Genomic DNA, 16,663 nt, shown 5'->3' on the forward strand with positions numbered 1-16,663 from the left:
TCATTCCAATCTGTCTACAGCAGGTTCTCTGTGGACACATCTCCTCTTCCCCTTCTCTTGCCACTGTCTGGCGGGGAGGGGCTATCCCTAGATGGAAAGGAGCCTATGCACCCCTCCCATTCCACCCTGTAATTTCCAAGGATGGACCCTCCTCAAGAAACCAAGAGCAGGCATCCCCCCATCCCACCCTGAGCCACTTTCTTAAGGAACAAACATGGGACAGCCTTTGGACACAGAAATGCCCTAGGCAGGGTGAAGACAGGGTCATGGATCCCAAATACCACTGCCAGGAGGCAGGTGGCCTTGACTCCTACCCTGACCTGGTCACGAGCTCACTGTGTGACCTTGGGCAATTCCTTTATGCTCTCTGGAAGGGAGAGGGAGGGTTAAAGATGGGATGATTGCAAACACCTCCCCAAGCTTCAAAAGCCTATGATTCTAAAAAGGGGATTTCCCCGCCAAGGCTTCTAGAATTCTCTGTGTCCAGTAAAAAGGTGGGGGACTGCTGTAACCAGCTTGTGCTTCTGGTGTCACTAAGAAAAAAAACTTACATCTAGAGTCATGAAGAATTAATAGGCCCATAGAACTGGAAAGGGGCTGGTAGTACAATCCCAGTATGTTTGCAAATTAGGAAATTCAGGTCCTGACAGATAAAAGGGTCTTTCCCCAGTTATGCAGCTGGCTATTCATGTGACCGTGGAGCCCAGACACAGAGCTTTGGACTCCAAGTCCACTGCTCTTTCTGCCACCCACGCTGCTTTCCTTAAGAGAAGCCCTCCTGGCCTGCCATATGCTCAAGGGGGACTTTCCACGCCAGGTTCCCAGAAAGAGTGGCAGCAAGCCCAAAGCAACTCCAGAAGTTAAGATCCCTTATGCCCTACAGCATGAAGCCCTCCTCCCTCCCCACAAGTAAGAACCCAGGAAGTTACCCTTCTGGCTCAAGTTTCTGTGATGGGTGTGTCATGTCATGTTTGAGAAGCAAAGGAAACTAGGTCCGGTATCAGGGGTCAGTCACTCACCCCTTCCGGTGTCAGGTGTGGGGGTGGTTGGGAGTAATGAGAGCTCTGGGCAGGGAACCCTACAGGCTTCCCCCAAACAAGTGTGGAAACAGAATAATTCCCTCCTCTTGTCAATTGGCAACAATTATCCACTACCAGGGCTGCTGGGAACAGGCATTCATATGTACGATTAACTCTCGATTATTTGTGTGAATGAAGAGGAGGAGTCTGGGAAATGGAAAAAAAATAAATTAAGAAATAAAAACAACACTAGACCCATAAGCAATCCAAAGCCGCTTGCTTGTAGGCTACATTTGTGATTAGAAAGGCGGAGTCTCGCCTTTCCAAACACTCAGGGCTCAGTCCGGCATTTGAGCGAGTCCACATTCCCTGAGCACACCCCGGCCGGGTGGTGGGGAGGTGATGTGGGTGTTGGGGGGTAGGGAGGGACACGAGGCCATTGACAGGGAGACGAAACTGTCCCTGGATGTAAACATCACCATGGAGACTCCACAAACACTTGCCAGTGAGATTCTTTCCCCTTCTTCTCCCACCCTGCGCGCAGGAAAGGGAGCACGCCCACCCCCACCTAGACCGTGCTCTCCATCACCCATTCGGAGCTGCCAAAAGTCCCCCGGGCCCCCACCAGGTCACTCTCCTCAAAGGGCAAGAGCATGCCGTTGACAGAGAGGCTGCGCTTCGTCCAGATGTTCGAGACCCTCCGTGGGGGACTGTAGCCGCCCGGCACGACCCCTCCCGCCGCCGCAGCCGCAAAGTCCCCCATGTCGAAGGAGTGGCTGCGTTTGGCCTTGCCCTCCAAGGGCAAGGGGAGCAGGCTCCTGGCCCGGGCCGCGGGGGGTCCCAGCAGCGGCTCTCGGTCCGAGTGGTGGCCCCTGGCCGACGTCCCAGCCCCTCTCCCGGCTGGAGTCCTAGAGTCCAGCAGCTCCTCCTTTCTCTGACTCTTGAGGTCCAGGGAGGCGAAGGCCCCCATCAGGCGGTCAAGGCTGGGCTTGGGGCGCGGGGCGGAGGGTGGGAGCCTCCAGGGGGCCCGTCCCAGCCCCGCAGCCTCCCCACTGCCCAGGGAGCTGGAGGAAGAGGAGTCACTGGCGCGGGCCAGGCTGGCGGTGAAGTCCAGGAGCTCGTTGCGCACCACCACCTTGGGCGGGCCCTGCGGCGGGGCCCCGGTGGGTGCGCTGCTTGGAGGCGGTGGCTGGGCGCCGTTGGTCTGCGAGTACACATTGCTCACGGCCGCTGCCATCTTGCTGGGGGCCTCGTGGCTGCAGACCTTGTAGCGCACCATGAGGATGACGATGAAGACCAGCAGCGTGGCCACGATGATGCCCCCGATGACCAGGATCATGGTGCCGCCCAGGATCTGGCTGTGCATGGACTGGCACTGCGGGTAGTCAGCCTTGGTGAAGAACTGGGCACAGCCCACGATGTTGGTGGCCGTGAGTGTCGTGGCTGTGTCATCCCACATGGCCAGCACACACAAGTCGTAGCCAGTCCCTGACACCAGGTTGTTGACCACGAAGGCCTTGTTGGAGGCTGGGATCATCCTGGGGAGGGAGGTGGACAGAAATAGTGAGGGGTGGTGGGGTGGAAGGACAGGGTGATGGCGAGTGGACAGAGGTAGAAACAGAGCGACAGAGATGAGGAGGGGGAGGCAAGAGAGGCCAAGACAGACACGGGGACACAGAGAGAATGGGGCAGAGGGAAAGAAAGGGACAGAGGAGTGAAGAGACATGGAAGGAGAGAGATGGAGAGACAGAGGAGAGGGGAGGAGGGAGGGGCAGGGGCAGGCAGGCGACAGGAATAGGGCACAGGGAATAGCGAAGAAAGAGATGTGAGGAGGGAGGCCCAGACAAAGGAACCAAGGGACAGGTTAGGGTGGAAAGGAAGGTGACAGAGGGAGATTCAGGGATGGAGCGTCAGGGAGAGGTATAGACAGAGGATGTGTCAGAGACCGAGGATGTGTCAGAGACCGAGGATGTGTCAGAGACCGGGTGAGAGAAAATCCAGATATATGGAAACAAAAACACAAAAACACAATGAGTATGAAGATGAAGGGAATGAGAAAGGGGATAGTTGAAAGCAGAGAAAAGGGGAGGCATTTAGAGGTGGAGGGAAAGAGGAGGAGGGGGAGAGACTCAAGCAGAGTTGAGAGGACACACAGGGACAGGCAGAGGGAGAGACAGAGAGGCAGAGAGGTTAAAGTGTGAAGAAGCAGAAATTATACAAAGGGACACCCTCTACCCCCTCCCTCATGCCTGCCACAAGTATTCTCCCCGTCTCTGGGAAGGGCGGGGTGAGAGTCAGGTCAGCCCTGACCCTGTGCCAGCCCACCCCGAGGCTTGCTCCAGCCCTCCAGTGACCTCTGAGATTCATGGGGATCCCCATCAACACTTTCTGAGCCTTCTTTCTGGACCAGGTGCTGTGCTGTGTCAGAGACAAGGTCCTGCCTGGAGAGGCCAGCACCACCCTCACCTCCAAAGGGCTTTCCCATGACTCAGGAGGGAGAGCATTCGCTGCTGCAGACTGAGGGAGAGGGGGTCTAAGCAGAAGAGGACTGGATGCAGGAGAAGGGGGCCTGCTGCTTAGGGTGGAGGGACAGTGCAGTGTTAAGAACTGGGAGGCACTTCTGCATCCCAGAGGAAAGGGATGATTCCTTGGTCCTAGTTGTAGTAGGCCAGGCTCAGCCAAGAAACCTAGGGGAAGAGTTTCTTTAGTAGAAGACTTTAACTGCTCCTTCCACCTTAGGGGAGAGTCTGATGGGGAAGCGCTCTCCCCACATTGTGGCTGGTCCTCTCCTGCCTGGACCTCCTCACCCTGAACTCTAGACCCTTGTGAGCTTGTTAAGCCTGGATGCACACCCTGAACTCCAAGACCCTTGTTGAGGTATCATGCCTTCTGCTGATTCCAGAGATGATGCCTGTATCACTTCCATAAACACTCCCAACGAAATACCCAGGCCTGAAGGTACCACTGTGTAGCTTTCTTGGTAGTTCCTCCACTCCCATTCTCCTATTCCCTACTACTTGAGAATGAAAGGGCTCTCTCTATAAGCTCCCATCAACCCCTCAAACCTGGAGCTGGGCAACTTAATTAAGATCTCAAATATGAAATACTGAAGCCTGAAAACTTCCACCTGGCTGGAACTGACAGGCAGATATCGACATCCAGTCAGTGGGCAACCCTGGTGGCTGCTGCCTCCCTCCTCACCTGCCCACCTGCTCTTTTGCTGGGGAAGCCACACTGGAGGAAATTGAGCCCCCAAAGCCCACCTGATATGGTTGGGCTGTGTCCCCACCCAAATCTCATCTTGAATTGTAGCTCCTACAATTCACATGTGTTGTGGGAGGGACCTGGTGGGAGGTAATTAAATCATGAGGGCGGGTCTTTCCCATGCTATTCTCATGACAGTGAACAAATCTCATGAGATCTGATGGTTTTATAAAGGGGAGTTTCCCTGCACAGGCTCTCTTCTTTTGTCTGCCACCAGGTGAGACGTGCCTTTCACCTTTTGCCATGATTGTGAGGCCTCCCCAGCCACGTGGAACTGTGATTCCATTTAACCTTTTCCTTTTCCTTTTTTTTTTTTTTGTAAATTATCCAGTCTCATGTATGTCTTTATCAGCAGTGTGAAAATGGACTAATACACAGCCCCACCCCTAGCACAGTGTTTGGGGCAGAAAAGGCCAGAGGGGTTAGGAGAGGTGGATCCAGCAAGGACCCTGCAGCCAGCCCCACAGGTCTATCTGAAGACTTCAGAGCCAGTTTCACCTGGGCATCATGACAGTCCTGTAAAGACAGTGATCAGTACTCCCATCTCACAGAGAAGAAATGGCCGAGACTCAGAGAGGGTAAGTGATCTGCCTGAGGTCACACAGCTGGGACTGCTAGTATGCAGCAGTTGAGACCTTTAACACTAGCTTCTGGGTCCACGGTCTGGGCTTGTTTCTCACTGTGTGACAGACATGGAAGCATTTTTCCTCACTTCAGTGAAAAGTTCACCCTGGCCTGTGGCTGGTCAACCACCTTCATCCCTGGAGCAGCTTAGAGCCTGCTGTGACTCATGCTCCTCTACTGACAGGCTGCCCAGCCTGCTGGGCCATCTGCTGGGCAGGGCCTAAGGAGCCCTGTGTGGCCAATGCTGCAGGGGACACTTGAGTCCTCCAGGGCCTCGTTCCTTTCCCCTCAGGGCTAATGATGTAAGTTGAGAAGGCAGGAGCTAAGCACACACAGAACAGTGATGGCAGCAAGAGCAAACACCAGCTAGTAACTGTGTGCCATGCTCTGTTTTAAGTGCCCTATGCCAACTCACTTAGGCCTACAGCAACTCCCCAACACAGCTGCCATCATAATTCAGATTTTTCAGATGGGGAAACAGAGGTGCAGAAGTGTTAAGCAAAGATAACATGGCAGAGCTGGGATTAAATCCCAGGGAGGCCACCTTCGGTCTGCTCTGAATCACGGCATTCCACCATTTCGTTGGGTCACAGTGATATAAGAGCATGTCCACTTGAGAGGTGGATGGACACCCTTGTTTACTGAATACCTGTTGTGTAACATAGGTTTCCACATTCATGATTGCATTGAACACAGCCACCCCAGGACACCAAAGATGTACCACGAGCCCAGAAACCTTCTCAATATTTAGCCACCTTCTCCTGGGAAGCAGACCACACTAGTACTACTATTAGTACTATTACTAATAGCAACAAAATAAGAACAGCTAACACGAGAGCTTACTCTGTGCCAGGCACTATTGCGAGACATTTAAGGGGATTAGGACTCATTTAATACTCCCTAACATTGTTGGGAGGCTATTATTGTTATTCTCATTTCCACTTAACAGATAAGAAACTGAGGCACAGAAAGGTTAAGCTACGTGCTCAAGGAGGCCCAGCTAGTAGGTTGGCAGAGCTGGGATTCAAATCAGGCAGTTTGGCTCCAGGGCCTCCGCACCTGACCCCTGGGCCATGCTGCCTCTCAGACACTGCCCCATCTTCCTGCCCTTCCTGGGCAACTTTGTGTGGAACCCTGCCTGGTCTCCCCAACTCCCCTTTGCTCCCCAACCCAAGGAAAATCATAATGTGATGAAGCCACATCCTAATGTGATGAAGCTGCTGTTGGGCTGTGCTGCTGATGGAGGTGTAACAAGGCAAGGCTGATTCTTGGTGGGCCACTGAAACCTGGATGAAGGGTCAGGTCTGGAACAGTTTTGCACTGTAACTGGCCCATCAGAAACAAGGCCAGCAGGAAAAGCCTGCTAGGATGAAGAGCAGAAAGGCAGAAGGCGGCTCCTGATTCCTCTGCTGTGTGTGTGTGTGTGTGTGTGTGTGTGTGTGTGTTGTGTGTGTGTTGGCAGTAGGATGAGTTGGGTGACATAAGGAGAGCCAGAGCCAGCTAACTCAAACAGCCCTGGCTGGCAAGGTCAAGTTTGCCTTTTCTAATAACAATAATAACCAGTATTTGCCTAGCACTTACTTGTGCTGGCAAGTTTACACGCATTATCTCATTTAATCTCCTGACAACCCTCTGAGGAAGTTATTCCCATTTAGAGAAGGAGGAAGCTAAACAGTTTGAACTTTCCCCTTGGGGAATGATGGGGCTGAGATCAGATCAGGTCCATTGGGTCCCAGAGCCCACACTTCTTAAAAGCAAGACCACTTCTGCCTCCAGGCAGCCAACAGACAAATTGCATGAGAAAGCCACGTGAAATGGGCACTCTAGTGAAAGATATAGAATTCATCTCTGACCTGTGTCCCCCTGTCCACCTCATCACCCAACCCTACAAAACCATCCACTGATCCTCCAAGCTATATCTGGGGAGCGTGGATTTCCTCCTTCACTCCTGCTCACAACCCATCACTCTGGCTAGTAGATTCTACCTTCTGAACACCCTCTGCCTTCCAACTCCACATGCAGTGTTAGCTTAAGCCTCTCCATTTCTAGTCGGGATGGACTCAGCAGCCTCCAGTCAGGCTCTCTGCCACAAATTTTGCTACCTGAAAGTGCATTCTCAGCACCACACTATCTCTAGTGCTCCAACTAAAACATGACTCTGGCTGTGTCACCTGCCCACTGAGATGTTTCAAGTACTAACTATGGTCTACGAGAGACAGTGCAAGCTCCTTAGCTGGGCTCCCAAACCAGGCTGCTGTCACATTGTTGTCCTTCTACCCACACAGCCTCTGACGCTGCCCACATTCTTAAAAACTTGCCCAGGTAGGAAAACACTGCAGAATCAGCCGGGCCCTGAACGGGCAGATGGCACTTCCTAGAAGGATAATTAAAGACCTTATTTATCAAGGGACTAATTGTAAAGAGGCAAGAGGGTATGGGGGATCACAAGGGAATGTGCAAGAACCCAGAGCTAATAGCAGCCAAGAGCCGAGGTGTTACGTCTGCCTCACCCCCAGGAGAGAGAAGCATGTAGGCCAGTGCTGCTTGTAGTGTGGCTCAGAGATGGATGCCGGCCCATGGACCATTTGTTCCTGTTCCATGATCAGACACTATAGAAGTCAAGAGTAAGAATTAAGGCTTTACGGCAATTTGGCATTGGTTGTCACATTCAAGTGCGTGATGATTATTTCTGATAACTTAGTTCTAGTCTTACAAAAGGACTGGCCTGCAACAGAGTGGGGAAAATCGAAGCTGCTCCTTCACAATGAATCGCTTTAGGAGCCCTGGGCTAGCGCAGGCTTTCTCAGCCTCGCCACTGTTGACACTCTGGCTCACTATGTCTTGGCTGTGTGGGGCTGTCGTCTGCATTGTAGGAGGACAATCCCAGGACACCCCGGGCTCCACCCACCAGATGCCAGAACACACCCACAGTGTGACAAGCTAAAATGTCTCCAAGCATTGCCCAGTGTCCTCTGGGGGCAAAGTCACCCTCCACTGAGGCACATTGGTTTAGAGAATTTGGTTGAGAAACAGCAGCTGCCAGAGGCAACCTTACAGAGTGGGCACCAGACAAAGAAGTAGCCGGACCTCACTCTTCTCTGCCGCCAACCTTCTGCTGCTGTTCTGCATGGCTGAACCAAACCGAAAGCCAGAGTTCACGGGCACATGCAGGTCAGGCTTCCAGAGTGCAGGGCAAGGCGGAGGAGAGGAGAGTGGATCCCGAGGGACAATAGACAATAAATGGCTCAACCATCAGGTCAGTCATGGGTCTCTCGGTGAAAAACACGTCCCTGAAATCCTGAGAGATTTCTTCCCATCATGTAAACTACCAACATCTCTGTTAGCAGAACACATGAATTGCTATTTTAAGTTAAGCTGCTCCAATGCATTAAATTTAATTAAGCTCACACACTCTAAAAGACAATTGGAAACTGCAACCCCAAGCACTTGCCCAGGAAACACAAAACAAGCCTAAGTGGCTGCCTCTGGATTGTTGTTCTTTTTCTTTCTTTTTCTGTTGATATTATTTTGGCATTGTTCATTCAGCTTAACACTAGCACACAAATCTACAGCTGACACCAGAGGTCTACAAAATCACAGGCACATACTGTGATTCTACTGCGGGCTCTCAAATCTGTTCTCCACCTTTCACCTGCGTGCCTCTGCCTGTGGGGAACTACATTTCCCAGGCTCCCTTGCCTGTTCCCAGGTTTCTGAGCCCTCAGGCTGCCAGGTGGAGTTGGCCAGTGGAGGCGCTGGAGAGAGACTGGAGGAGCGGAAAAGGAGAGAAGCCAGGTATCTCTTCTATTTTTTCATCTCCAAGTGGTTTCACCGTGTCAGACTCTGAATCTCCTCTGTGATTCCAGCTGCCAGGGTTCCAGCTCCTGCTAGACACATTAGGATCTTAATCACTGGTCATGCCATCTCCTCCTGTGTCCTTCCAGCCTTGGATGGGGATGGGTGGGTGGCAGTGGCTCCCAGCTGTTGCTGATCTCTATAGCACCTCACTGTCCTGCCCCCCGCCCACTGCTCCCATGCTCACTGCCCCCACCTGTTGTTGACCACGGAGCAGCTCCATCACCCCTGAAAAACCCAGCTGTTGCTGATCTCTATAGCGCCTCACTGTCCTGCCCCCCGCCCACTGCTCCCATGCTCACTGCCCCCACCTGTTGTTGACCACTGAGCAGCTCCATCACCCCTGAAATCCAAACCCTGTACTGAATTCTCTCTCTTTTTTTTTCGAGACAGAGTCTCACTCTGTAGCCCAAGCTGAAGTACAGTGGTGCGATCTCTCGGCTTACTGCAAACTCCGCCTTGGGGGCTCAAGTGATTCTTGTGCTTCAGCCTCCCGAGTAGCTGGGACTACAGGCGCATGCCACCAAGGCTGGCTAATTTTTTGTATTTGAGTAGACACGGGGTTTCACCATGTTGCCCAGGGTGGTCTCGAACTTCTGAGCTCAGGCAATCCTCCCGCCTTGGCCTCCCAAAGTGCTGGGATTACAGGCGTGAGCCACGGTGCCCGGCCTGAATTCCCTTTTTCAAAAGACTAAAATGTTCTTTTATTTCTGACTGAATCCTGAATGACACAAGGAGATGACCTTTACATTGTTGAGAACATTCTATTTATTAACTTATTTCCCTGCACTTTGGGAAAAGATGATCATCACTTCATGTCAGCAGCAGCACACCTTGGCTGTATCTAATGAAACTCCAGCTTTAGGAAATAATTTACCAGCCTCTCAGAATCACTCATCACTCCCCCAGTAAGCCAGCTTGATCCCATTGCACACAGTGGTCCCTCTTCCTTAGCATCATATCCTTCTCCACCGGGTGACCTCATCTTTTAAGGCCTGACTCACAAATTACCTCTGACCTCACCAGAGCTATCTCTTCTCTCTCTCGTCCCACAACCCCTCTTACGGTCCCCTGTTAAAGCCCTGGGGGTTGTTCATGTACCCCTTTCCCTTGAGGACTGGAACTGTGTCTTATTCCTCTTTGTATTTCTACTGCCGATTATGATGTCTGGCCTAGAGTCAATGCTGAGTAAACATTTGCCCTATGGTTAGGCAGTGAGTGCAAGATTGCTTTGCAAAATGTTAGGGCCTAAACATATGTGAGGGATTCTTATCTAATATTCAAGGGCTAGTTAATGGTGACTCTCAGACACTGGCTGGTTCTGAGGACATATTTCTGGAGAGGCATTTTTCCTTTTTTTTTTTGAGACAGAGTCTTAGTCTGTCACCCAGACTGGAGTGCAATGGCATGATCTTGGATCACTGCAACTTCCACCTCCCAGGCTCATGCAATTCTCCTGCCTCAGCCTCCCGAGTGGCTGAGATTACAGGCACGCACCACCATACCTGGCTAATTTTTGTATTTTTAGTAGAGAAGGGGTTTTGCCATGTTGGCCAGGCTGGTCTCGAACTCCTGACCTCAAGTGATCCACCCGCCTTGGCCTCCTAAAGTGCCAGGATTACAGGCGTGAGCCACCACACCCAGCCTGGAGAGGTATTTTTCTATATCCTTGAAGCTTACTGCAAGGGCTCCTGAAAACCTTTCATGGATGTGCATATACATATGTGTTTGGGGTATGTGATTGTGTGTATATGCCTGTGTGTGAGAAGATGTGTGTCTAAGAAGTATCATTTGTCAGCTGAATGTATGGGTATTTGTGAGGGTGTGCCAGAGTGCAGGTGTTTACATGTATGTGGCAATAAGGGGTCCTGGTCCTAGGCAATGTTAGTCATTGTTCTGCCCCTCTTTCAACCAACCCCCCAACCCCACCTCCCCCACAGCCTCCCACGTCCTCTGAAACTTCTGAGGTGACTTCCTGTGTGACCTCTCTCTATTGGCTGAGCCTCCTCTTTTCTAATGGAACAGAGTTTACCCCCCAGGAAAGGCATTTGGGCCTCAGGAATAGGAATGGGAATGGAGTGGGATTTTCCACCTGGGCTTCGGCCTCCAGGAAGAGCCTGTGGGCTGACTACCAAACCCCACTCTCCCCCTCTCTCGTGGCTTCCAGTCTAGGCTACACTCTCCAGGCTCCCTTGCAGCTAGTATGCCCATGTGACCCTTCCTGGCTAAGGGGACGTGGAGGATGTCATCTGTGCCGGATGATCTGTGCCATCTCTGGGCCAGGCCTTCAGTAGCCTGGATGCCTTCCCCACACTCCCCTTTCCTTCTGCCAGCTGGACCCTTGGGCAGGATGACAAGGCCTGGAGGGAGGTACATACCGGGTACCTAAGTCTCCCATGAGGAAGGTCTCCTGATAACCTGGCACACCGCTCTGGACTGTTAGGAAAGTGAGAAATCAAATTTGATTCTGCTTGAGCCTTTACATTATGGCAATTATTTGCAACAGCAGTTGCCTCCCCTGACTAACAGACACCCACAGGTAAGACGAAGTGAGCCTGAAGAATTTGCTAATTAGTAGGTATGTGTGTGAGAGACAGGGTGAATGTGTGTTTGTGTAAGAGGAAGACATTGGTGTTGGTGTCTATACAAGAAATCCTTGCCTTCCTGGAGTTGTCAACAAATACCATCTCTTGTATCTGCATAATTCCTCCAGCCTCCAGCCTCCCCTCTGCTCCCCTAGCACCATGCCTTTCTAGGTGCTCTGTCCTCTCCTCCTTCCATCAGTGATGCACCATGGCTGCCTGTTGAGCCTCAGCACTAATTTGGAAGGGCCACATCAGGCTTCCCCTACTCCACCCCTGGCTCTCTGTGTCCTCATTACTGGCTCTTCACAGAACCACTGGCTTGCCACCCTCTCTAGTTAACCTTGAGATCTCAGACTACATGACATGGCCTCATTAAACCAAGCCAAGCAGCCCTTACTCCCAGATTCTCTCTCTTCTTGCGAGCCCCAAAGGGACCTGTTTGCTTTCATGCATGAGCTGCAAGGGAGTAGAGGAGATGAGTGTTGTTCCATCCTGCATACAATTTATTGAGTACTTGCTACGTGCCAGGAACTTGACAGGCAGAGTCTCTTTGATTCTGCATGCTGACTGTATGAGGTAGGAATAATTATCCCCATATCACAGATGAAGAAACTAAGGCTCAGGCAGATAGAACCCCTGCTCAAGCTCACACAGCTGGAAAGTGGCTGAGCCAGGTCTGCCAGGCCACGGAGCACAATCTTCCCTATGCTGTATTACACTGAATTGAATTGAGCAGAATCAGGATTTAGCAGGAGGGAAGTCTTGGAGTCGGGCCAACTGTTTGCCAGCAGTTTAAAAAGAAAAAAATAACATGCATGACTTTACAATGATAGCTAACATTTATTGAGCACTTGCTCTGTCAAACACTGTTCTGAATATTTTCCATGTATTAGTTAATTTAACCTTGGGGAATCCTGTGAGGGAGGTACTAGTCTTATTATCATTGTGGATGAGAACATCGAAGCTCCAAGACATTAAGTGACTTGACTAAGCTCTCACAGAGAGAAGGATTGTGCTCAGCCAAGATTGAACCCAGCACTTTCACATTTCCTCAATTCATGTTCATGATAACCCTGGGAAGTACATCTAATAATTGTGCTACCTGTTTTAGAGGCAGCGGTTAACTGAACTGCCCTGGGCGCACATCGCTAATTAGGGCCAGAAATGGGACTCCAGTGAATGAGGAGGGCAATCCCTCTACTTCGGGACACATGCTCCTGGGAAGTCTGAGGGAAGTGAGGGAACCACGTGGATATCCATGGGCAGAGTTTCCAGGCAGGAAGGAGGTGCCAGTGCAAAGGCCTTGAGGTAGAAACAGTGAGGACAGTGAGGCTGGAACAGAGAGATGGAAAGGGAGTGTAGTAGGAAGTGAAGTCACCAAGGTAGTAGATAGGAGCCAGGTTCTTGCAAGTATGTTCACTCTTGTGTTCCAACTCTGAGATTGGCTGCTGGGTGCTAATGTTAAGGATTCTGAGGCTGTGTTTAAACTCAGAGGGACAGAGTCCTCTGGAGCCTGTCTCATATTTGCTGTTTCTGGCCCAGAGATCAGAGTAGTTAGAATGACCAGAATTACCAGTACAAGCTGTAGACCGTACTGGTGACTAGTTCCAAATGCTGGCCTTCCCTAAGCACCAGGCCCTGGGTGATAATGGGGGAAGGCACACGTCTGCTCTTTAGAGTGGGACGATCATGGAGCTGGTATGACTCAGTGAGGGCTCCCAGGATCAGAAGCCTCTGATCTTCCAGTTGGGGTCAGGGACCAGAGGCCTCGGGTTGGGGGCCGGTCTCTGTTCCTGCTCTTCTGCCCTTGTGGCTCCTGAGAATATGGAGCTTCCACAAATGCCCTGAGGCACCCCTGCCTTACTGGCAGTTACTTTAGCCTCTCAGTGAGTGAAGGGGCCACTTTCCTTTCAATATGCTTGAGGCTCTGAGTCAGAGCACCCCAATCATTGCCTCAACCCTCAAGTATACCCAGACATCCACTTCCACAGCCCCTGAGACAGCAGGCAGGGTTGGCATCAGCCCCTGTTGAGTTGGCCTCCAGGTCTTGGTGTCCTTCCTTGCTCCCATCCCCCAGCCTCTTCTCTGCAAGTGGTCAGAGGGATCCTGTTAAAACCCAGGTCAGATCCTGTCTTTCTCTGCTCAACCCTGCTCCTGTCCCCAGTGAAGCCCACCTCATGTAGTCAGAGTCCTCACATGGCTCACAGGCCCCAGGCGATCTGCCCCTCACCTCTTGGGTTTTGTCTCCTTCTACTCCCCATTCTTACTCTACGTCCTGGGCTCTCCGCTGCTTCTCAAATCTGCCAAGGGGGCTCCTGCCTCAGGACTTTTGCACTGGCTGTTCCCTCTGCCTGGATGCTCTTCCTCCAGATATTTATATGCTAGCTGCTTTGCCTCTTTCAGGTCCCTTTTCCAATGTCACGTTCTCAGCGAGGCCATCCCAGATCACCTTTTCAACACTGGGGGCTTCCCCATGCTTGTTACTCCACTCCATTTTTCCCCAGTGCACTTTTATTGCCCAACAGACAGTATCATTGATTTATTATGATTACTGTTAATTGTCTTTCTCTCTCTCTGTGTACTAGAATGTCAGCTCCCTGAGGTCAGAGTTTGTTTGAGTTTTTTTTTTTTTTTTTGCCTGTTTTGTTCACTGATATTTTCCCAACACCTAGACTGATACTTGGCACAGGATAGGCCCTTGAAAACATTGGTTGAACTTGTAAATGAAATGAATGTTCTACACTGCACTGCCCAATATAGTAGCTGAATGTAGTCATTTAAATTTAACTTCAAATTAATAATAATTGATTAGAATTAAAAATTTAGTTTCTGAGTCATAACACCCAGATTTCAAGTGCTCAGTAGTCACATGTGGCTAGTGGCTACTGGATTGGACGGTGCCACTGTGTGACATTTCCGTCAACACAGGCAGTGCTATTGGATGGTGCTGTTCTAGAACATGCTATGCAGCCCTATCCATGTACCCAGCAAGTGGTATTAACACTGTCATTTTCTATGTGAGCCCTGATGCACCAAACAAGTGGGTCAGTCCAGGTGATGTTGTCCAGCTCTGGGGCAGTTCACACCAAGGGATGAATTTGTCTTGGAGGCTTTGATCCAGACCTCTGAGCAGCTCCCCGTTCTCTCTGAGGCTCTGGACAACTTCATCCCTTCTTTATGACTCTTCCAGTTCTCCATGGTTCCTAAGACCTCTGGGTTCAGCATGCCCTCTCTGGGATTCTCTCAGGCCTAGCTCAAGCTTATATGCCCCCTGGAGTGTTCTCTCTGCCTGCCATACTCAGCCTGTGCCCCCGCCCCTTCCCAAGGCTTGGCCCCACTGGCAAAGCTGCCTCGCCTTCCCCACAGTCCTCAGATAGGGCCAGCCCTTAGCCAGCCTGTGCCTTTGGGCCTCCTCTGGTCCTTTGTTTTGATATTCTGGTTCCTGCTTTTCTGCTTTTCATGTTCAAGCTACCCATTACACATCTGACACATTTCTATTGAGAAAAACCCCTCATAGATCCAATAACAATGATAGATGTCGTCGGAATACCTGCCATTAGCAAGAGAAGCTGAAGAGGCAGCAGGGTACAGTGGATATGCACAGAGGCTCTGGAGCCAGACTGTGGGCTTCCAGTACTGATTTTGCACATACCATCTGTAATACCGTATCTTGGGCAAGTTTCTTAATCTCTCTGTGTTTGTTTCCTAGAAATATCCCCTTTCTGTAAAATGGGGCATTCATAATCTCTGCCTTATAGGGTTGTTATGAGGATTCAAGAAGTCACGATTCATAAAGTACCTAAGTCAGTGCCTGGCCAGAGTAAGCCCCGCATGAGGGTCTGTTACATAAAGGAGTGGGCCATGCTTAACCCACGTAACCCCAAGGAAATGCCTCTCTGATGGTGGAAATCCAGGCCTCAGGGATTTGTGGCTGGCAAACCTCACACAAACTAGGAACTGGGAGATTCGGACAGTGCCTGCCCCTGGCTGGGCTGGCAGGGAGGCATCTTGGCTTCAACACTTGCAGCTGGATGGGTCCCCCCCAACCCCCCATGAGACTCTTGTTCAGAATTCACATGGAGGAAGCGTCAGTAAAGGCCTGGCTGAGCCATGGCAGCGATGACAGGAAATTAGGCCAAAGAGAGCTGAGCCCCAGCAGGCTGCCTCTGCGCTCATCTCCCCAGCGTTAGGCCTTACCTGGTGACAGGTGGGGATCACTCGTTGGGAGGCCCTGTGTTTGCTCCCTGACTTGGGAGACATGGCGGATGCAGCTGCCAGGCAAGGACTTGGGAAAGTCTCAGCCCAAGTGTTTGGTGGAGGCAACAGTGTCAGGAAGGGAGCTTTGCCCTGCTCCGTGGAGCTCCTTCACGGAGGGGATAAAGCCAGGAGGTGGGAATCCAGGCACTGGCACTGCACCAATGGGGTTCAAGCCCCAGTGCTGTCACTGACCAGCAGTGTGACTTTGGGCAAGCCACGTAATCACCCTGTAAGAGGGAGCAGATGATAGAGCCCCGTCCCAGGCTTGCTATGAGGATGAAATGAGCGAATCTCTGTGATTTGAACAGTGCCTTGTCCCTAGTGAGTACTTAATTTGTGCTAGTGTTTGTGACTGAGGACAGAGAAGTGAATCCAGGCCTGAGGCTGGATACTGGCTCATGGATCACGTGCACAGCCAGCTCTGCAGGTCAGCCATCTGAGGTCTGGCAGTCTGTCTTGGTGCAGGCCACTGGGGCCAGCCTGCCCGCGGATCCAGGCACTTCTCTTGCTGACTAACTAAGGTGTCTGCTGGCTCTTCCCAGTTCTCCTCTGCCCTCACCATGCACAGATCCTAGGAACTCCGGGTTGAGAAGGGCCCTGAGAGCCACCCTGCCCATCAGCGCCTCCATAGCAGGCCCACCTGGCTGTCAGCACCCTCTGCTCACACACTTCCAGGACATGCCAGGCAGTCATCCTAGCTCTGGACAACTGAGTGACTCATGGGGGCCATGGTCTGACAGACTGCGACTTCCTCCCACCAGCCCAATGCAACCCCACAGCTGCCCAGAACAAGCCTGTTTCTTTCTTTTCGACATGGTGATGCTTCCCGTATTGTGAGGCCACTCTCTCATCCCACCTGGACTTTTCACTTCTCCAGAATTCACATTTCCATTTCTTCCGACCATTTCCTCACAGCACAGTTTCTAGTTTGCTGGCGGGCTGCCCCATCTGGTCATACCTGATCACATGTCAGTTTGTCTCTGGCCTTTCTCTTTGGGGGTTCTGAGTAGTCAGATCCTACGTTGTCCCAATCAGACATCACACTTCTTGTGGACACCA

The 16,663-nt window shown here is 51.5% G+C and overlaps 1 protein-coding gene across 1 annotated transcript in view; it reads right to left on the bottom strand.

The window, feature by feature from the left end:
- Positions 1–1,277: 1,277 nt before the first annotated feature.
- Positions 1,278–16,663, bottom strand: part of LRFN2 (leucine rich repeat and fibronectin type III domain containing 2) — a 196,935-nt gene continuing 181,549 nt past the window's right edge. The window contains exon 3 of the mRNA XM_003281495.4: positions 1,278–2,557. Coding sequence (XP_003281543.1) covers positions 1,588–2,557 — 970 coding nt within the window. The 3' untranslated portion in view covers positions 1,278–1,587. The remainder of the gene's footprint in view (positions 2,558–16,663) is intronic.

Source organism: Nomascus leucogenys, chromosome 17 (assembly GCF_006542625.1).
Source record: "Nomascus leucogenys isolate Asia chromosome 17, Asia_NLE_v1, whole genome shotgun sequence".
Lineage (NCBI taxonomy): Eukaryota > Metazoa > Chordata > Mammalia > Primates > Hylobatidae > Nomascus > Nomascus leucogenys.